At 39.9% G+C, this 23081-nt stretch overlaps 1 protein-coding gene across 2 annotated transcripts; it reads right to left on the reverse strand.

Annotated features, from left to right (window-relative positions):
• Positions 1–2631: 2631 nt before the first annotated feature.
• On the reverse strand, positions 2632–17243 carry VDAC3 (voltage dependent anion channel 3). 2 transcript variants are annotated; one of them, XM_028526463.1, is made up of 10 exons: positions 14938–17243; positions 12520–12588; positions 11665–11714; positions 10757–10759; positions 8913–9065; positions 7478–7530; positions 5865–6092; positions 4449–4599; positions 3622–3679; positions 2632–3169 (listed from the first exon to the last, which is right to left on the reverse strand). In XM_028526463.1, exons 2-10 carry the CDS (start codon positions 12584–12586, stop codon positions 3078–3080), a joined length of 855 nt encoding a protein of 284 aa, XP_028382264.1. In that variant the 5' UTR covers positions 12587–12588; positions 14938–17243; the 3' UTR covers positions 2632–3077. The 2 variants fall into 2 exon arrangements, with proteins under 2 accessions (XP_028382264.1, XP_028382265.1); XM_028526464.1 differs by lacking the exon at positions 10757–10759.
• Between the last annotated feature and the right edge of the window lie 5838 nt (positions 17244–23081).

Consider the following 23081-nt stretch of genomic DNA (forward strand, 5'->3'; position numbering starts at 1 on the left):
GCCAAGTTGGCAGTGAGCTTGCAAGGACACACATTTAGTAACTTAATGAAACTCTGGGACATTTATTGTCCTCTGCCCCTTGAGCAGTGATGCTCGAGGATAATGATGGATTAGCTGTAATGTCTTCCTGGTCTCCTGCAATAATTCACATTTAAAATACGCGTGAACTACATTATTACGAAGTTCAAGAAAAACCCCATGCGGAGCCCCAAGTGCTCTCACCACCAGTTAGAACACAGTCGGCCCACAGCCTCTTTCAGACAGTAACGTGAGAAGAGTTTTCCCTAGTGACAGACACATGGAATTTACTTCAGAACACCAGACAAATATAGGAAAGTATAAAATAAAAAACTACTTATGATTCCACCTTCCCAAGATCATGAATATTAATATTTTGGGGCATTTTCTCCAGTATTTGCACATACTTTAAAAAATAAAATTGAGATTATTTTACTTTGCTTTTCCTATTTAACATATTGTGAATAATCCTCAGTGGTTATTATTCTTCAAAAACATTTTTAACGGCTGAATAATATCCCATTTACCATACATACCCTCATTCATGTATGGTATGTATATTGCATATACATCCTTCAGATGGCTATCAATTTCTATTATGAGAAACCTTGTTTATAAATCTTTGTGCATCTCAGATGATTTCCCTAAGGCAAATCCCTCAGAGTGGAGTTACTGAATCCAAGAACCCACTGGCATTAAATACACATATTAGGACATTAGTTCTCTACTCCCAGGTACAAAAACTCATAAGGCTGTGATGAAGGCCATTTAAATTATCTTGAGTAAGACTCAAAAGGCAAGACAGTGTCCTGAATGAATCAATATAAAAAACTAAAATCAAATAAAGGGAGTGGCCATAGGCCTTATAAGGCTAAATTGTAGAGAAATGGGAGGGGAGATAGGGAAGGAGGAGAAAGCTAGGGGAGCAGAAGGGGAAAGGTGCTTATGTGCATTTCACTGAGGAGAGCAGGGAGCTACTGAGAATTTTCATTTGGAGAAACCATAAGTAATTGCACCATCCTAGAGCACTTCTTGTTGGCTTTCTTTCCTGATGTTTGTAGTTACTACTGAGTATTAAATGGATTATGTATTTATATTTATAATATATAATATATATATGATTAGCAGCACAGTGCATGGCACTTAAGCTCAAGAAATGTGCTTTACTTTCCGCCAGAACTCAGTGACGCCCACAATGATGAGGACATCTAGGACACGGCCTAGCCAGCCAGGTAACTCAATAAAATGACTGAATAAAAGCTGACTTTAAACTGCCTGTGTTCATATATGGGTTACTTTAGCAACACACACAAAAAACAGCTCTTTAGCTCTGTAATAACATATAGTTTAAAAGGGATAACACGGGAAAGGAAAAAACCATAAACCTATTTTCTCCCTGTTTAATTCAGGCCATAATACAACTTCATCAGGTAAATAGCCAACAAATTAGAAGTACATTTCCTCAGTGTTGCCTGTATTTCCTTATGACCTCTACCCTTAACAACACTAGACAGAACCGCCCCACAGCAACACACCTCTAACACACGGCGGTTAGCCACCGACTGGAACGCCATATTCCTCTGCTCCAGACCAGAAAGAGGTCCCCACGTGCAGCACGGGAGATGTTGGGACACCATCCATCCCCACGCTGCGTGTAAAGTCCACCCAGTAAGACAAAGTTAAGTAGATGCAGGTGCAGGTGTCAACAGGACAGAATAAATTTGTTCTTACCTCCCTCACTCCCTTTCCTCTTATCCTTTATCTCCAGTAATGGCGGTTCAACCTACCAGTGTAAAATAAAAAAAACCATGAGGCAGATGTGTATGAACAAACAAAAGGGCTCTCTGTATGTGAAATTTAAAAATATATTGTGAAATAAGATGTGCATTTTAATATCATATATAGGTATTTATGTACTCTGTAAAGACACTGAAAAATATCTGCAAGGGCATATATCATACTGTTAGTGGTAGCAGAAGAAATAGGGTTTGGAGAAGAAGGGCAATTTTCAATTTTATGTATGTCTGAAATGACTGAATTTATTGCAACCAGCATATATTGTTTAAAAAATATTTTTTTCAAAAGAAGTTCTACTTTTAGAAAGGAAGATGACTTACCATTAAGCCGTGATCACAGTCTACTCCTATTTTTTTCCTAAGCCGGTATTTCCATTCTTTGGTTATCATTTTTCTAGACCTAGTTATCAAAAACATTTTCTGGAGGCTTGGGAGGAGCCACAGAGGTGCCCTCCACCAGCTTTGCCTCCTCCTAGCTCCTTCTTCCCTACAGTACTTCCCCCCAACTGTACTCTTTCCTTTGCCAGTCTTTTCACCACTCACATCTCGCTTTTTCTCAAAACTACTGACTGACACTCCTCCATCACACCACTATAGGAAGAAAGTACCTCAACAGGTGAGCTTCTGCCCAGAAGAACAAAACTGTTTCACGCTTCAGCCTGAGTGCAGAGAAGCGATGAGAGGTAAACTGAAGTGAAAGGGCTAGGTAATGGTATAGGTATTTTAGACATACCACTTTAGGCATAAATCCATCTATGAAAGTATTTTTCAAAGCAAATCACACCAAATATAAGCAAGCCACCACTATCAAGTCAGATGAGTGATTATTTTCAAATGTGATGGGTTTATTTTATTTTGTTCTGATGCAAAACCAAAGACTCTACTACAGCACAGAGATCAATATATTAAAAGGTCATGAAAAAGTAGTGTGGGACATGCAGGACGTGATATACAAACTGGAGGATCGGGTTATTTCCTTTACAACATGACTCTACACTGTCGCTGAGGATCACATTTAAATAATACTGTGGAACTGAACTGAAATGTGGCACAGGTATGACAACTTCCAGGCATGCCTTCCAGCACCTCCCTTAGGATGGACTCGTGATCTCTAGACTTCAGTGTGCGGGAGGATTACAATTCTTTGGAAGAATAAAAAGTTCACACTTTTGAAATTTCAGAGAAGAATTTTAAGGCCAAAACATAGTGGGTTCATTTCTCTTCATCTCCAGGGAGAAATCTAATGTTTTATTCAAAACCTCATTAAGCTTCTAGTTCAAATCCCAACCCAACCTTGTGACCTCCTGCATTGAAGTTCTTTCCATCGATTAAAGCTGATAGGGTCAGTTTGACTCCTAGGAAGAAGAAAACACCACAATCACTTGTAACAACTATTACAATCAGATCTGCACTTTCTTGAAACAATGGGTGGAGTCAATGGCATGGGTTACAGCTGGGTGCAAGCGTTATAAGCACACAGCTATTACTGAAGTTAACACAGGGTTATCTGTAATCATCTGATCTGTACTGAGTAAACCATAATCATGGCAAACTTTATTTGGAGTTCAGGTTAAGAATAATAAGTGATCAACCAAACTTACAAGCCAGGGTGACCAAGTTATAGTTAGAAATACATAAAATGTTTTTAGGCAAAAGTACTTGATTTATTTTACTTTGTATGAACAAACAAATGTTACAAAATGGCCTGAATAAGGCAACAGTGATTGTAGGTTGTTTTACAGGTTATTTTCATTATTCCTCTATCACTGTCTACCCCAACCCCATTGTTATTAACTCCTTTACTTACCTGGTCGAAGAGTCTGAGTATAACCCAATCCAATCAGGCTGGCATTATTTACTTTAGCCTAAGGTTAGGGGATGAAACAGAAAGAAAACACTCAATTTTATAACTTATAAGTCCAGTATGACCACTTCATGCATCTGATTTCCAAGCTAAAGCACCTTAGGGCCGATCTAGAATGCATGAAACTGAAAATTTAATTAGTAAGAAGATAAATCTTTTAAGGGACCTTGAGAATGTAGGCTTAGAGGAAATATTTTTAAAACACTGTGCAGCCAAATATCCCTGTGTACTAAATTCTCTGAGATACCAGTTTACAACCTCTGACAGTGGTTAGAACATGAATTCTGGTGAGACAAACCTAGCTCAAATCTTGGCACTGCCACTTAATTGTGTGACCTTGGGTAAGCTACCTGACCTAAGCCTCAGTTCCCTCATCTGTAAAACGGGGATGAGGACACTACCCACCACCTATGGTAGTTGTGAGAATTAAATTAAATAATACATGTAAAGCCCTTAGCACAGTATTTGACATTTAAGAGAGCAATCAGTGTTAAGAATTACTAACACCAACAGGAAGAGTAACCAAATCTCATGGATTTATAGATAAAATTTGGGGGCCAAAGAGAGAAAATGACTTGAGAAAGTCAAACACAGGAGAAACTAGGACTAGAACCCAATTTCCTAACTTCAAATTTAACACTCCTTTCACTATACGATGACTAGCTCATTAAAGTTAATAAAGAACATGCAAACTACAACCACACCACAGCTTTCATCACTAACTCAGGTGAAAGCCTAAGAGCAGACACAGTCTGGTAGCACATTCTTACAGAGAGAGAAGTTCTACAATCCAACTTGTATTTAGCAGCGATGCCAAAGCGGGTGTTGTTACTGCCAGCTGTCCAGGCAAGGTTTATTGATGTTTCAATCTTCTCATTAACCTTCTGGTAGATAGACCCTCCAAATTCAGTGCCATCGTTCCTGTTTTCATGGTATAAGAAAAAGTCATAAACATCCGATTTGTACCACTGTTAATGATATGGAAAATTCTAAAACTATCAAAACAAGGATATCACTTTGCAACTATAGGTTTCAGCAAACTTCTGGCATAAATGATTTCCAAACAAAATAAGGAACTAAATCTAGTTATGTAATTTAACCACTTTATTAAAATGCAGTTAACACTCAATTTACTTGGCTTTTCCACATGACATAAACTTCTTAGTCACAATTAAGTTATGCACAAAGGCAGACACCTCAGGTGAATATGACCTATAGGTCTCTCTGAGATGTTCACAGATCTTATAAACTTCAACAAAGATTCCACAGAAATATATGCATAGTGGCACAAGTATGGGAAGAATGCCAATTCTGGATTTCATTTAACACAGAGTCCTAGAATCAGAAAGCACCCTCCCTACAAAACCTAGAGGCACTGCTCCAGAGAAGTACCTAAACTGCTTCAAGGCATCCTAGAAGTTAGTCCCTGAGTCTTCATGGTTTTCCTGATGAATACTTTTTTTATCAATTTTAATGCCACTGCCCATACCACTGCGTGACTTTCTTTTAGTCAGCATAAATGGATTAGAATGTCTAGTGAAGAGAGATAGGGAACACTTCAAAAATACACAGCTCATCCCTTGCTTTCTCTTCATGGTAGAATAGCAATGCCTAGTAGCCCACGACATAAAACTTAGAAGTTCAAATTTATTTCACCAATGGGTTGCAGCCTACAGAACTGAACCCAGAATTGCTTTGAGGATCTACTACTTCTGACCAAAGGTCAGTGAAAACCTCCAGGGAATTACAGGGGATGTTCCAGAATGCTCAGGTCAATTAGGCAGTTATTCTTCATGCTCCAAACAGACCTACTTCCAAACACTGCCAAGCTGCGTAGGATGCCAGAAAAAACTGGAACATCTCCAAAGGATCCCTTCTATCAGGAGGTGACCCATGGCCTGGGCTCTCTCCATTCCAATGCTTCTTCTACAGATTCTAGAACTTCAAAGAGTTTAGGGTAGGGGCTGAGAAGCCAGTAACTACCAGCAGCACAGCACAACTCACCAAGTGCACTAATCTCTGGCAATGTTTTGCTGACTATAAAAGCAGTGCAGTGAGGTCGGATGTCCTCCAAAGCATATTAAATGCAACTACCATCACTTGTAAGCTTCTCAACATGCTAATGGCTACCAACTTTTTGGGCAACTGCACTGGCACTAAAGAAGGAATCAGTTATAAATACTCACACATGAGTGTGCAGCTGGAAGTCTGCAGCCTTGTAACCCAGGGCGAAATTATTCTGTGACAGTTTGGATTTGGCCGTGTCAAAACTCATCTGATAGCCAGCAAGCCAACCTTCAAAGGCTAATACAGCCCAGCCATAGATGGTTGGGCCAGAAAAATCTATATCAACATTACTGCCAAGACTGAAACAATCCCGTTTATAAGAGGCCTTCAATTTCCCACTCTTCTTTCTGTGAAAAATAAACACAACACAATGTAAACAACGTGAGTTTCTACCACTGTCCAGGAATCTTTAGGGTAAGATCCCCTCTTTCCCCCAGTGGTAGATGGTACACATATAGCAAAAATGTTTCAAATGACAGTATTATAATATATGTACTATTTTTACCTATTCCTCACTATAAGGTCAAATGATAGGGTATTTCATGATTTCTTGAAAGTATGAACAAAGGTATACAAAGGAGTAAGGTATTTCAGTACCAATTAATAATGTGAATACACATGGCTCATGATAAGCCAAATTCCTTTAAATATTTCCAAATTCCCAAATGCTACAAAAGGTAACAACACCTAAGCTACTTCACTTTTAGCTTGTTAACCTATCATGAATAGAAGTTTACTTTTTTTTAATGCTCTGGTAAGCATATTTATTTTCCTTAGGGTGAGTATCTTCTTGTTAGACAGATGAAAGAAAGTATGCATTTTGAATTTCACTGCTGAAATTCGTTCTTAATAATCCTTTTCTGTTCCAATCAGGCCTCTTATGAGAGAATGTGTGTCCTGAACATCACTCAAGTTATGGCAGGAAGGACACACCTGTTGTTACAGCTAAGAAATGCTACTCTGCCTTTATCTAGCACCTTTGTCCTTCTCATAGCCTTGGCCCATGATAGGCAGATAAGAAACATTATCATCTCCATTTTTTAGAAGAAACTGAAGCAGAAATGTTGGAAGGAGTTATACAGGATAAGAAAGAAAGTCAATAGCAGAACTACTTGTTATAATGTTCTACAGCCAGGAGATTACACTGTTTTCTTAAGAAACTCTCAGCAAAATACCACCTACATGAATCTTTAGAATAGCTTAAGAAATATCTAATCTCAAACCTTTCTAGTTATTAAACGTTTCCTACTATGTGCCTCTTTGGACTAGATTCATGTTTTTGTTCATCTGATCAATTTTCTTTTTTTTAAAGCTTTATTTATTTATGTATTTATAGACAGAGTAGAAAGGAGAGAGAAAGAGAAGGAGAGGAAACATCAGTGTGTGGTTGCCTCTTGTATACCCCCACTGGGGACCTGGCCTGCAACCCAGACATATGCCTTGACTGGGAATCGAACCAGCAACCCTTTGGTTCACAGGCCGGTACTCAATCCACTGAGCTACACCAGCCAGGGCTTTCAGATCAATTTTCAAATAAAAATTTTACCTGCCTCAAGGGAGTCTTCCTTTCTCTTTACTGCATATACAAGGTCTCTCATAGAGAGAGGCCTTGCCTGATGGCAACCCTCCTAAAGCTCTTCTTCTGCATCAAAACTTTTTATTTCAACTCCCTATCCTAAAACCTCCTTATAGGCTAAAAAAACATTTCAGAAATCATGGTTTGGATAATTACCCTGTGTTCGGTACAAATATGGTATCAAGAGTAAGTTTCAACCCTTCGGCCAACTGAAAAATAAAGATTTAAAATTAATAATTAATAACTTTTAATTCTTATTTTGACTCAATAAACCAATTCTAAAGTTTTCTCAAACTTCCTAACAAAAAAAAATCATCAAAGACAAATATTTATATTTAATAAATTACCTCTTCACCCTTCCCTGTTTCTTTATCCCTCTCCCTTCCCCCCAGGCTTCATCATCATGATTCCTTCACCAAAAAACAGGTTAAACTATAAAGGTCAAATTCTCTTCCAGCCAGTAACGTAAATCACAATGCAAAAACAACAAAATCCCAACACAACTAAATAATATTGATATTCTCTTAAAATTTATTGGTTAGTAAGACAAACTGATTTAATAAGCCAACTTATTTATTCAGCTATCCATTTATAATACTACCTATATATGGTAATGTGCATATAGACAGACCTTGAAACATAGTGCCCTGTACATAGTAGACCCTTCACAAATACCTGACAGATCTTCATTTGGAAAACATTACACAACTTTAGAAACATTTTTCTGTGGAGCTGATTTTGCAATGCTTACAAGACAAAATTAAAACTAAATCACTGCAAATAGTTTGGTCTACACAGCAGAAGCTCAGATGTACTGGGTTGACCAAAAAGTGTGTTTAGTGTTTTAGGTAAAAGATACACTTTTCATTTTCACCAATAACTTTATTGATTTAGATATCTTGAGTATGTTGGCTATCTCCCGCTATTGGCTTCTAGTGGGCAGAGGCCAGGGATGCTGCTAAACACCCTCCAATGCATAATACAGCCCCACAAATAATTATTTGGCCAAAATGTCAATAGTACCAAGAAACTTGACAAACCACTTTTGACACATTTGATTAATCACAGCACTTTCTCCATACACTGCACAAATCCTTTTTTGCATTTCAGTTGCAATTTTACCTTTCTTGAAATAATAAAGCATAATATGCCAAAAATGCTGCATTACCTTCTTCCATCTTCAATATTAAAATGGCTGCACAAAAATTCATCAATTTTGGTAAGTTTTTTAAAAAATGAAGATTGATTTGACAGCTGTCACAGTACAATTTAACAAAATTGTTTTAAATGAAGTTAAAGACAACTAAGCACTACTAGAGCCATCGTGCAGGAAAACCTAAACAAACTTTTTGGCCAACCCAATATAACAAATAGAAAAATTCAGAAAAAAGATGAAGAGTGATAATTATGTAGTCACAAAGCCTCACTTTCTAGAAACATTAAGACATACCAAAGAAGGCCATGTACAAAGAAAAAATATGGCTACTGGATAGGTTGTAAGATCTTGTTCAGATTATATTTAGGGGTCTGTTCATCATCTTATCTGCAAGATAAATTCAACATACAAACAACTTCTAATGCTTTCTTTTACCTTATTCTCCCAAGAGATTTCTGTTCCAAGAGTATTGTCTGTGTTCCATTTTTGGGTGAAGGTAAGTCCATAGTTACAGACCTTATATTTGGTCTCTAGGTTGCCTGAAGCTTTCCCTGTATCAGTATAGGCATGGCCAGAAGTAGAAAATTCCTAAGCAATAAAAAAAACAACTACTTTAAAGGGAGCTCATCAAATAGAAAAGATCATTTCAGAAGGCAGTGTTCAGTGCACTACACACCAGTACGATCAATGTTGTACCACCGCCCTCCTCTACAGCAACTTAGCGCCTGCTTTCTTTCTTTCTTTCCAACCTCTAAATATGTTAAGCAGTTTTAGATCTCTCCTCCATTACTCCACCTCTCTTACTGGTATTTTTTGTTTTGTATACTCTTACTAAATGGAAATCTTAAATTCTCTCCTTTAAAAGAGAAATATCCTCACTGAAAATAATGCCTTCATTAAAAAAGCAGAAATAGAGAACCTTGAACATTTTACTTTCATGGCCTAAAACAGATGATCAGTTCTCTATCATCATTTAAACCATTAGTTAATCTTAAAGTCCTTAAAAATTCCCAAATCAGAGGATGCACTAGCCTCCCTCCTCCCTTCTAATAAGACCAGAACTCTATCACTTTTTAAAATTTTATTTTTATTGTAATAAAATACATAATATAAAATATACAATTTTAACCATTTTAAGTGTAGAGTTCAGTGGCATTTAATACATTCGTTGTTAGGAAAACTTTATTACTTTTGTCCACAAAACTATCTATAAAACTTTAAGCACAATTTTATTATTTGAAAGTGTCTATTTTTTTTAACAAAATGCAAAGTCATAACTTATCCCTCTCTCTCCCTTCTCCACCTATCTTTTTTAAGTGCTTTCTATCAAAGAGTTACTATGAGTGCCTTAAAATAGATCCCCTCCTGACTTAGATGTCATTTCAGTCATATGACAAGAAGCTAGTAGAAAAAGATATCCTTCTAGGGGGAAGCAAACAGCCAACACCTGTCACTGACAATCTATGAACTGTCAAGAAAAAACCATCCTGATGGGCTCTGTTTTTAAAGACCATCTCTGAAATGCTGCCAGACCTGAGCAGTTTCATTTCACTGCCTGCAACATGAACCCTCCCGTCACCAAATACCATGCTACCTAACTCTGGTTCTAGGCTGATGAAACAACTGGAAAACACTGATCTGTTTATCAATACCACACAGGAAGTTTTCAAAGAAAATATCATGCTGCACATTTAGGGCAAGGCCTTAGTGAAAAATGATAAAAAGCTAACCATGTTTAACAGTTCACACAATTAGTTAATTTGACTGGTGTGTTCTTCTAGTTTCTAGTAGATCCAACTACCCACTGCTTTTTTACATTTACCTTTCATAAACTTGGAAGTACAGCAAATATAAACCTTAATTTTGGTGCTCAAAATCAAGGTAAAAGAGTAGTCAGTCTACTTTTCTTCCTTATTACCATTATTTCTTAGTTTGAAGCTCTGTCAAAAGTTTAAAATACAAGAGATATGACTCTCAAGAGAAGGCTACTATTTTTCTAAGTTCAGTTCCAAGCTTATAATTGCTTTTGTCTAATTTCATAATTAGATCAAAACAGTGCAAAACATATTTACAACATGCACATAACATCTACAGCTCTACATTAAATGCTAGGAAGCAATGAAACAATCTTAAAGATGTTACTGTTAAACAGATGGCATACAATAAAAATATCAAAGTGCAATAAATGTGGAGCAGTGGATATAATTTATCATGAATCATTACCAGGAACCAAAAGCAGCCATAAAAACAAGCACACAAATATGCTTTGTTTTTCTTACCATCTGAGTGAATATTCCCACACCACAGCAGCATGAAAGGGAGGTAAAATTTTAGTTGATCATTTTTGCAACAAAAACCTGACTTGAGCAAATTCTGAAACCCTACTCGAAATGAGTGTAACATTTCCTCTTTAACAAGCGGCATACAATATGCCCATCCTAGTAGGATAGTTGCATATGTATTTATTCATCACTAGAAAACCCAGGGAAAGAATGACAGTGACAAACCATGATTATACCCAGTATGAGACAAAGTATCGTAAGAATTCCACATGCCTCCTGCCCCTCTAATTAAATCAGTGTATCTAGAAATAAAATTTGCATTGGTTCGAATAAGTAATACCAAGAAAGATGCAGCGAATAAGGAGAAATCAGAAAATGAGGTGAATGTATCATTAATTTACTTGCTGAAACTTCCTGAGTAAAAACTCGGGTTAATGATGCTTTGAAAAATATGTACATGTATCTTTGACTATATTCTTAACTTCCAATTCTATATTCTTAATAAAGTCTTAAAAAAAGACTTTATGAACATTAACAAAAACTGTACAATAATTTCTGTGTGCATTTTATTTCTACATTTGCTTCAATTAATCATGAAGGGACAGACTAAAAGTAATTTGTTCTTGTAAAAGGGTGACAAAACTTGCATGAATCCAGTACAATGAAGGTCAAGTTTTCAGTGCTGTATTTTGAGGGCATGACGACATGGCACACACTGTAAGGCCTACGTGGCTGAGTGAGGATTCTCACTGAAATCTGAGAGTGGGACGAAGCTGTCAGGAGGAGGGCGCAGAGCCAAAAGTGCACTGCTTCACATATCTAAGGTAAACGTTGATTTTTAAACAGGTTCCTTCCAGTTAATCAGGCTACATCTACAGGCTACAGAAAATATATTAGGTACTTACCACTCCACTACATGACTTGGTTCTCAGGTCTATTTTGACCATGCCAAACCCTAGACGCACAAACAAAAACACAGTAACTTACAAAATGTGACATTCACTCAAATTTTTGCAACTTAGAAACTATGAAAATAGTCCATAGTACCTTCCATATGGAAAATAGTGTTCACCTTAGGTGACAGTTTCAAGAGAAACTGAATTATAATGAAAAGCTTAAGCATAATTTTTAACCCCCTCAAAATACTAAACATATGTTAAAATGGTAAGTTAAAGAACAAGTGATAAAGGAATATGTACTATTCTGAGAACCAGGATTATTAGAAAATACCATGCAATTATATATATGCAAGCTTAAAATATTACAATTAACAATTAACATTACTAGTTAATAAAAAAATCAAATGTGTACAACACAGTAAGTTAAGTTTAAAGATTAAACTTTAAAAACTAAAAATAAATGTCCATTTGGATAAAAAATTATGTTACTGCAAAGCGGTTAAAAGTTGTGTCTTCACTCCCACAAAAACACTGCCATTATGTGGAGAAGGAAAAATGCACCCCTGCTTTAAAGGGCAGGGCTAGCCAGAGAGGTATACATATTACAGATTTACATTATTTGGTCTTACAGATAATGTTAACTATGAATGTGTGTGTGTGTGTACATATGCACACACAATTGTCTGTAAAGCCTGTGGGATTCTACCTCTAAAAAATGAAGTCTAATAACCTGTTAATAGTTATCCCCTTAAACCTTGTGAGACACATTAATGTTACTTAACCTCATTTTACCAGCACTGTATAACAGGCATTCAATATTAACCCTTAACCAAAATTGAACATTTACAAAACCATACTTACCATATCCTTTGTTGAAGACATCCTTGGCAGCCTTTCCTAGGTCACAGTAAGTTGGTGTGTTACACATATCTTATCAAGAAAAATGGGGACAATAGAATAAAAATAACCATTTAGTATTTATTCATCCTTTGTCCTTCTACTATTTAATGCTGTGAGAAGAGGTTTTCTCTTCCTTTGCATCATTAAAGCTTAAACCCTAATGCAAGCAAAGCTGAGAAGGCATCCTGTTCCTTTAAAAGCTTTCCCAAAAAAGGAGAATAAAAGGGTTTTTCCCAGGAAAGTCCAGAGGTCATCTTCATAATCGCATTTCAAAGAAAAGAAATTTCCCATAGGCTGAAGGAGAAATGTGTTAATTTAACCTTCTTGCTCTAAGAAAAGGAAAATTTACATTAGAAAAACATTTCTTGGGCTGTTGTAAAGTCAAAGAGCTCTATTAGGAAACAAGGTAAATTTGTTAAGGAACTGTAAGCTTAAACAGATGCATTAAAAATCTTCAGGGTTAATGTTTTTAACACTCTGAAATTTAGCTCAATTAATTTCTTAATTGTAAGAATTACCATACTAATTGAAATGTATTCACTTATCTAGAATATGCCCTCTCTCAAAGCTGTTCTTAAAATAAAGTGCTATATCTTACCTATCAACCAGAAATAGGATAAAACCCACCTACAGTAATCTGCTTCCCCAAAATTGGTGTACGCTCTAACGTTAAAGCCTTCAAAATTCCAAGGTGCCTTGACTTTTCATCTTGCCTACTTATATCCAGATTTTCTGCTGACATTATGGCTCTCACGTGGAAATTCTCAGTTCTGTTAACACTGCTGAATATACCATTCCTTTGCCCTGTTTGGGTGAAGGGAAGTCTCCTGCAGCGGTCTCAAAAGCCTCGTGTAAACAATTGCAAAACCACCTGAGACAGCCTCATTAGCGCCAATCACTATACCAGAAAATTCCAGAGCACCAGCTAGCCCTTGCTATTACTATGACTGAAGTACCTGCACATTCAAACGAATGTGTACTTGTATTTAGCCTAGATCTTAATCTGGCCTTCTGCTAAGTTTCTGCCTAAACCATCACACCTGAACATAACATACACTTATGATGCGCTTCTTAATTGTGAATTGATTAAAATTTTGTTTCTTTACCTAAGCCCGTCAAATACGGCATTATATGTTAAGGGAACAGTGTAATACACACACACCCACACACACGGTGAGAGGGAAAGTGTAAGAAAAGATGAAAAGGGTCAGGATAAGTGCGCTGACTCATACCACAATAAAACCTTATTCTAAGTTACAGGTTTCAGGGTTCACTTCCAGAGCAATTATTTTACAATTCAGCTCCTTGTATTCAAATGATCAATTCTATACATTTTACGCTTTGCCAACTGCAATCTGATGTTACTTTTTATGATCACACCTGATGCTGGTATGTTAAAATTTTACCAAAGACTATAATTTGGGAAGGTAAGTATAGAAAACGGGCACTATACATTCACATAGAAATGTTGAGGTTTTACAGTCTGGTTTTTCACCTCCTGACCAAAGAACAAGTGCATTTAAATGTTTAGAAACATCCATCCGGGGACTCATCACAAATCTTTCGGCATTCTGCCTTCTTTTCAAAACCCAGTGTCAGACATTTGCAAAAGTCGTGCAGCTGGTTTAGTTTACTAACTGATTTCAGTTCTGCCCGGTTCAAGCTTACTTTTACAGGCCCACGACTCTGATGGGACACGACACGCACGACTGGTATGATCAAGCAAAAAAACGAAAAGACACACAGACTTCACGTTACTCGAGGGTAAAGCTATCATCACATGTTTCTATTAGCTCTACAAAACGCACTTGTTGTTGAAGCCATGCATAGCGTACCGAGGTTGCATTAGATGCAAACGGGGGAAGGGAGGGCGTTCACTAGGTAATACTTTACTCAATAACCACACAGTCAGTAAAGACCCTGGTTCGTTCCTCATTTCTCCTATTTAAGTTGCACGTAGAGCACCCCCCCTTTGGCGTTGAGTGGAAGGGCTCCCCTGATGCTGAACAATTCCTGAGAGGAAGCTGGGGGGAGGGAGTGGGTTGGGGGTTCGACGACCCAACTTCCCCAGAAACCAACCTCCCCTCTGGCCTGACGCCTGGAAACAAAGTCCCGTGGGCACACCAGGAAGAGGGGGGTCACGGCTCAGCGCTCGAGCAGCCGCCTGCCCCGCGGGTGCGGCGGCTCCATCACCTGAAGCGGCCAGGGGAGCAAGGTCCCTTTTGCCGTCCGCGGCCCGGCCCGGCCCGCCGCGCCCCGTTGGGCTGCTCTCTCCCTCCCGACCCCTCCGACAGGCTTGCCTCTCGTCGAGCCCCAGTATCGGTGGTGACAGACAGCCCCAGCACCCCCAACCCGGCCCGCAGACTCGGCTCTCCTCACCTCCACCCAGAGAGCAGGTACTCCGCTAGGGCAACGCTGAAGGTCTTCAACCAACGCCGTCCGCGCCTGCGCGGCCTTACTCCCCCTGCGGCGCCTGCGCGCCCCTGCCTCCCTCCGCGCTGCGTAAGCTCCGTGGTGTCACACCGGGGTCGCGCCGCGGAGCTGCGTGCGGAGAGGGACAGCTGGAGCGAACCTACACCACCAACTGTCTGGTGTGCGCGCGTGCGCGGCAGAGCCCGGCACGCAGGTGCCCAGGGCAAATATTGACGCCAGGCAGGAGAAGCCTGGGGGAATCGCACCTTTATTCCTGAAGGGGCTCGCTCTCGCGAGAACGCTGGGAGGTTAGTAGTTACTGTTGTCAAGGAAGGGCCGCAGGGAAGGCGAGAGGAGGGGTTGTGGTACTCTCTGCTGGTGGATGCTATGGCCTGGCGCGTCTGACCCGGACCTTTTCGTTCCCTGACGGATGTTTTGCAGAGCTTTATGGAAAAGTCAACGACTGACTAAAATTCAAGGATGTGACCCATAAATCATCTCAGCTTAAGGAAGAGAAAACACAAGCCCCGAGGGATGTGAGTGACGTCATGTATTCAAGACACACTGGCAGCCATAGGTAGGTTATTATTCAAAAGGAGAGAGAGGAAGGGAAATCTCTTCTTTAGAGAAGAATACCAGCTAATAAATGTAGAAGAAGTTGTAGAAATATTGTAGAAAATCATCACTTTGGAACCAACAACAATTGATTCAGGCAAAAATTATCAGTGGATGCAAAAAGTATCAGTGGATCAGTGGTTGAGGATATTTATGCCGTTTCAAAGTATCACCATCAGATTACTAAAGAGAAAAGAGAACCTTCACATCAAAGAAATCAGACTGACATCATGTGCTCCCTGATGTGATGCACGGAGGATGGAGCGATCATTATTCTTGCCAAAAGTATGCAATTTGTCTCTGTTCGTGAGGAAACAAACTCAAATTGAGGGACATTCTGCAAAACAACTGCCCAGTCTCTTTAAAAATGTAAATTTCATAAAAGAAAGAAAAAGACTATTGAACTGTTCTAGATTAAAGGAGATGAAAAATATACTAAAAGCAATGTGACCCCCAAATGTACCCTGGATAAACAACAACAACAAATCCCAGCTATTGAGGAACATTATTGGGACAATTTGAATGTAAAGTATGTTTGAATTGCAACAATGTGAAATTTTCTGAGAACAATAACTGTATCTTGGTTATGTCGACAGGACATTGGTTTTAGGAGACACATACTAAAGTACTTAGGAGTGAAATAGCATATGTCTGCAACTGACTCAAAAGGGCAAGAAAAAGACAACAAAGGTACAAAATGTTAACCAATTGATGAATCTAGGTAGAAGATATGTGGATGTTCACTGCATTATTCTTGAAACTTTCCTGTAAGTTTAAAATTTTCAAAATAAAAGTTGAGGAGAACCCCCACACACAGTCTGTGATGTTCAGTCCACAGACCAGGTTGCTACTTGAACCAACAGCAAACATCACTGTTTGCCTGCTGTGTGTATGGCATTTCAGGCTAATAAGAGAGAAGTAAGGTGAATGCTCTCGAAAGACTCATAATGCATAACTTGGACAGATGCTTGCCAATTGAGGCAGAACATGATGAATGTCAGAAGCAAAGCACTATGACTTTGTAGGCTAAATAAAATGAGCTTTGGAGTCAAAAGAGGCTGGGTTTGTGAATCAGACCTGCCAACTCTGTGGTCTTAGACAAGCGACTTAACCTCTCCATGCCTGAGTTTCTACACCTGTGAAACAACTAAGTAAGATCTACTTGAGAGTATTGTCATGGATACTAGAGGAAATAATGCATTCATAGCACATAACAATCTACCTGGCATGTGGAAAATGTTCACTAGTTACTAACACAGATCAAAATTAATAGGCAATGAGTTTTAAAGTTTTACAAACAAAACCTATATTCATATGTATGAATATTAGAACCACAAATATGGCCTGTATTTAGGCACAGAGCTGCTTTTGTCAGTACAGCAGGCCATTAAAGGCTGTAAGGAGCACTTTGGGAATCTGGCAACATTCCTTCCTTTGGCTTCTGCTATCTAAAGATGGCTTCCGGCCCTGGCTGGTGTAGCTCAATGGATTGAGTGTGGGCCTGCAAACCAAATGGTTGTGGTTTGATTCCCAGTCAGGGCATATGCCTGGTTTGCAGGCCAGGTCTCCAATAAGGGCTGTGAGAGAGGCAACTACACATCAATGCTTTTCTTCCTGTCTTTTCTCCTCCCCTTTTCCTCTCTCTCAAAATAAAATCTTAAAAAATAAACAAACAAAGATGGCTTCTGTTATCCAAAGATCTTCCTCTTGAAGAACCAGACAGCACACATCCCAGGTCATGCAGAGAAACTTCCTCCCTTCCACTACACTCCCCTACACCTGGTCATGAAAGAAACTGTTAAGGAACACAGCTGCTACAGAAGGTGCTTCCTATCCTCTGGCCCTGTCAACTTACCTGCATCCAGGTCCGTATCAGGTTCTGGCCTTGGCCACTTCAAAGCTACAGCCAGTTCTCATTCCCTGCCTACACTGGGATCTAAACTCCTGGGAAGTATAGAAAACCCAGTCTAAGTCCTAATAACATGGCATTCTTCTGTGACAAAATCTCTAGAATCACAGTTGTAGAGCAGAGGACTTTAGGCTCCCTTATGTGTGAGACATTTGCTAAGTGCTTACTATTTACGGAGCACCGTGCTCTGGGCCCATGTATGAGGAAACGCCCCAGTATGTCAGTGCTGTGTGTGTCCAGAAGCCCCGGAAGATGGTGTCGCCTAGTGAGCAAGTTCCCCATATGGGTCCCCCACTCTAGTCAAGATAACCTGCTGCCTACCTTGCCTTTTTGGGAGAAAAATATCAGGTTAGTATTCTTTTATCCTCAAAAATGAAAAAAAAAATTATGAACAGAAGCCTCACTGTGAAGAATTGGTAGCTCAATCACCCTAGGTGTAAGAAAAATCAAGACTGAAGTCAGTGGTATTAATTCCCTGTTTCTTTCAAGGAAAAGGGCCCACTTGCATGTTTTCAAGAACCCCAAAATTCCGAGGGGTGAGGATTCCCTAGGCATCTTTGAAGAAGAGGAAGCACAAACTATGTGCCTGAACTTCTACAAGGAGGCGGCAGAGCACAGGCAGTCAGCAGTAAAGGCTCCCACTGTGCATCAGGAGGAGACTAATGGCTCTTCCAAAAAGTGACGTCAGAATGACCCAGGTGGGCAGCACAGAAATGGCTTCCAGTGCAGAGGGACAGAGTGGTCAAAGGCTTAATACGTCATACCCTAAAATTCCATGTCTAAGGACACATCTCAAAGAAATCATCATAGGTTTGTGCAAAGATTTATCTTGAATAGCTGGAATGATTTAGAGTAGCAAAAGTTTAAAGTAACAAACATGGCCAACATTCAGAGGATTTGTTAAAAAAAACTATAATACATCCATATTCTGGGTTATGGTACAATCAGGTGTTCTGATAATATTTGATGATCTGGGGGAAAGGCTCAGTGGGGAAAAAAAAAGAAGAAACATAAGTATATGTACAGTGTGTGGTTAGGGTTAGGGTTAGGGTTAGGGTTAATTTTACTTTAAGAAGAAACAAGGAAATTATAGCCATAAACATCACTGTTTACCTCTGAGCGGGCAGCAGACGGGGACTGGGCCAAGGAGGTGCACATGGAGAGGTGTAGGCATTAATAATGGCTAGTTCAGGAGCTGGTGATAGACTAATCATTTTGTATTATATATTTTAAAAACAAATGTGATATATGTATGTGTATACGTACCTGCATATAAAAAATTAGGATACTGTCCTGGCTGGCGTAGCTCAGTGGATTGAGCACGGGCTGTGAACCAAGTATCACAGGTTCGATTCCCAGTCAGGGCACATGCCTAGGTTGCAGGCCATGACCCCCCGCAACCACACATTGATGTTTCTTTCTTTCTTTCTCTCTCTCTCTCCCCCCTCCCTCTCTAAAAATAAATAAATTAAATCTTTTAAAAAATTAGGAATACTTAACAAAACTTGACAGTCGCTACTGCTGCCAGGTCAGAGTGTTGTGTTTATTTTCTTCACACTTTTCTGTACTTTCCAATTTCCAAAATCTTGAAATATGTATTTCTCTTATAATTAGAAAAATTAAGCTCACTTTTACAAGGTTTGGAAGTACATAGATTTATGGGAAGGGGAGTGTTGTTCTGTGGGGGATTTCCACCCCCAAATGGGAAGTGTCTCTCTGGAATCTATTGGTAGTACCTGGAATTTACAATAGGCCTCCTGAGTACACACTTCATTCTTGACCACAAGAGGGCGTAAGGAAACAAGATAAAAGAAAAGCTAAATCCGAAGGTGGACCAGGAGCTTGGGTTCAGGCCATCGCCCCTGGCCTCCCCTCGTTCATCAAGTTGGAACACAGTTATGAATCCTATACGATTGGACGGTGAGTCTGTGGGCTTACCTACCAAAGTCAGAGTTTATGTTGCATGTCAAAAGGGCACGAGATATTTGTAAGTAATTTTGATGGGGAAACCGTATTTTGTCAGTGTGCCACATGTAGTTTGGGGTACATCCTGGCTGACACATCCTGCAAATTACTTCATTTTCATAACAAGTGAAGCTCAATAATCACATGTGCATAAAGGATAATTTAAGAAAAAAGACAAGATATTCCTACAGTTGTATGTAAATTTGAAAATAGCAACAGTCGGTGCTCCCTGTGATATTATTTCCTAGTGCATATAGAACTATGTTTCCAGCAACTTGACGTGTTTGGGAATGGACTTTGGTTAGTGAGCTGAATGGTGTGGTGTAGAAGTACGAAATAAACTTTGGAACCAGAACATTTATGTTCAAATCCTAGGTCTGCAACTAGCCGTGTGACCTTGGGCAAATGACTTGAACTCTCTGAGTCTCCGTGTCTTCATTTTTAAACTGAAGATCCCCAGAAGGAAACTCCTGGTCAAATGGGGCCCAACCAGAGGGCTCCAGCCTCACAGAACTTTCTTTGGCCAAAGTTTTGAGAACACTTGGACCACAATCAGCAAATGCCCAGGGTCCATAGCCTGGGTCAGAGAAGGCCAGTTGCACCTAGTGAGTGAGTCTGATGGAGTGGCCAGAGGAAGACTCAGCCTGAAGACAAGTGGGGAGGCTGTGGAAGCTCTAAGGGGGAGATGCACTAGAACGAGCCCCACCTCCCTGAGGATGCTGTAAGGAAATTCAAGGCCAGCAGCCTCTCCTCACAGTAGGGGATCCCAAAGCTCATGGGTAGCTATTCTTTTTTCACCCCAGCTTTATTGGCATATAATTGACATATAACATTATGTAAATTTAAGGTGTACACGGTGAGGATCTGATACACCTGTGTGTCATAAAGGGTTTACCACAGTAAGTTTAGTTACCACACCCTCTCCCTTGTGTAATTGCCATTTTGTCATTACAGTGAGAACATGAAAGCTCTACTCTCGTAGCACCTCTCAAGCACACAGCACAGCACTGCCAGCTGTAGTCACCAGGGTCACTCGTTCTTAAAATTTTGCTTCTTCAGACTTGGGACACCAGGCAGGAGTGGGGTCTCTCACTGCCATGGGATTCCCTCCCTATTGTTTTTCATAAATGGCAACTTGTTTTATTTTTTAAATATGTTATTTATTTAGTTTTAGAGAGACAGGAAGGGAGGGAGAAAGAGAGGAAGAGAAACATAAATGTGCAAGACATACATTGATAAATGCACCCCCTGCTGGGGACCTGGCCTGCAGCCCAGGCATGTGCCCTGATTGGGGATCGAACCAATGACTTTTCAGTTCACAGGCTGGCACTCCATCCACTGAGCCACATCTGCTAGGACTCACTTCTTGTTCTTGAGGGAAAAGAGTCAGACCCAGGTTGGTCTGCACGTTAGGGTTCAGACCAAAACAGGATGGAACCTGCTTCATGCTGGGGAAGAGGCTGCAGGCCAGCAGGATCCCCCTTTGCTGGCTCCTTCCCTGAAACAGGCTTCTGGAGCACGGGGACCACCCATTCATGTCCACTCTCTGCCCTCCAGAGTCACACAGAGGGGCCCAGGACTGGCTCCAGGGGACATTTCAGGTCCCAAGCCTACATGGCAGAGGCCACTGCCCCAACTTAGATTGCTACCACTGGTGACAGAGGCAGACCTGACCATCAGCTTACCATGCCATGCAGGCTCTCGTGCCACCAGAACGCTGTGGAATTTGACAGGACATTTGGATGAAGGGAAAAGAGAAAGGAAAAGTGGGATTAGTTACAGAATGCAAAGAGAAAAAGTAATTAAGAGAAAGACATGATGAAACAGACATGATGAATATGGGATTTAAAGATGTAAAAAAAAAGACAATGGATTTAATGGGAAAAAAGAATGGAGATTGGGCTCCTCTCAATTTTAAAAGTTTCTGTCCTGCTCCTAATGCCCGCCACCTCCCTGCATTGTATTTACTATTAAATCATAGTAAGAAGAATAAAACAAAGTGAACTCTGTGAAAATACCTTGCTTTCCAACTTATTGCTTCAATGAAAGAACTTCATGGAACAGAAAAGCTGAAAGGTACTCAAGGAGCCATTTGTAAACTACTCTAGAAACATAAATGTAATTCAGTTTTTGTAAATCCCCGCCTGAGGATATGTTTACTGATATTAGAGAGAGAGGAAGAGAGAGGCGGAGGCAGAGAAACACTGATGTGAGAGACAAACACTGATTACTTGCCCCAGGTACACACCCCAGCTGGGGATCGAACTCACAACCCAGGTATGTGCCCTGAATGGGGATGGAATCCACAACCTTTTGGTGTACAGGATGATGTTCCAACCAACTGAATCACCTGGTCAGGGCAGGAAAGCTGGATTTCAATGTAATTCTCCCCTTGCTGGCCCACCAAAAAAATTTTGCCACCACCGCTTCCCAGTCAGAATGGCTAAAATTAAGCAGTTGGACTGCGCCACGGGTGGACAAGAATGTGGAGCTCCTGGAGCACTCACACTCTGCTGGTGGAATGCAGATGTGGAAAACATCTTGAACGTTTCTTTAAAAGTTAAATATATAGCTACTATAATCAATCAGTTCTCTTATACCATTCTGAATTACACAAAAACACATTTCCACAGAGGCTTGTGCACAAATGTTGGAACGAGCAAAATGTCCATCAGTAGGTGAAGGAATAAGCAAACCATGATGTGTTCACATGATGAATTACTACTCATCAATAAGGGGCAAGCTATTTATAATCATAATACAAATGAATTTCAAAGCACTACTCTGAAATAAGGCAGGCCAAAAAACCCATATTTTAATTCCACTTACATAAAATCCTAGAAAGTGCAAAATAATCTAGAGTCAGTTCAGTGGCTACCTGGGGGTGTGGGCGGAGACAAGGCTGATTTACAAAGGAAGGCAACCCAACCCTCGGGGGCCATGGATGTGATCTTTACCTTGACAGTGGTGATGGTTTCCTGGGAGCACGCATCTATCAACACCTCCCAATTGTGTACACACACACACACACACACACACACACACAACATATACGATTGTACTTCAGCTATTCAGCTACATCTTAATGAAGTAGAGGGAGGGGTGATGAAGAGTTAAAGCCTTCCTACTTCATTGTCCTTGCTCCCTCCCCAGGAGCAGCCACTATCCAGGAGCTGGTGTGTATGTTCTTCCCATCTGCATTTTTACCATATAAACACACATACCCATGAATTTTGGCTAGTGTTATCTGGCATGTTTTACAGTTATATTTTTAATTAAGATTTATGTATTTGAGATTTATAAATATAAGTATATGTAAACTTATTTGTTTTGATTGCTTTATAATATGCCACAACAGGAACAATACACAGGTTTGTGGCATCTTCTGGTCAAGAGGGCAGCATAGGCAGACATGGCTCGCCTCTTTGCACAACCACATCAAAATTACAACTAAAATATAGAAAAAAAACTCACTCAGAACCATCAGAAATCAAGTTGAATGGCTGTCTGACAAATAGGGAATTAAAGAAACCACATCCATCCAGGCTGGTAGGAGAGGCGCACACACGGAACAGGCTGGGCTCTCACCCACCTATGGTGGAAAAAAATTTGGGAGGGATGT

The sequence above is a fragment of the Phyllostomus discolor genome, chromosome 11 (assembly GCF_004126475.2).
Source record: "Phyllostomus discolor isolate MPI-MPIP mPhyDis1 chromosome 11, mPhyDis1.pri.v3, whole genome shotgun sequence".
NCBI lineage: Eukaryota > Metazoa > Chordata > Mammalia > Chiroptera > Phyllostomidae > Phyllostomus > Phyllostomus discolor.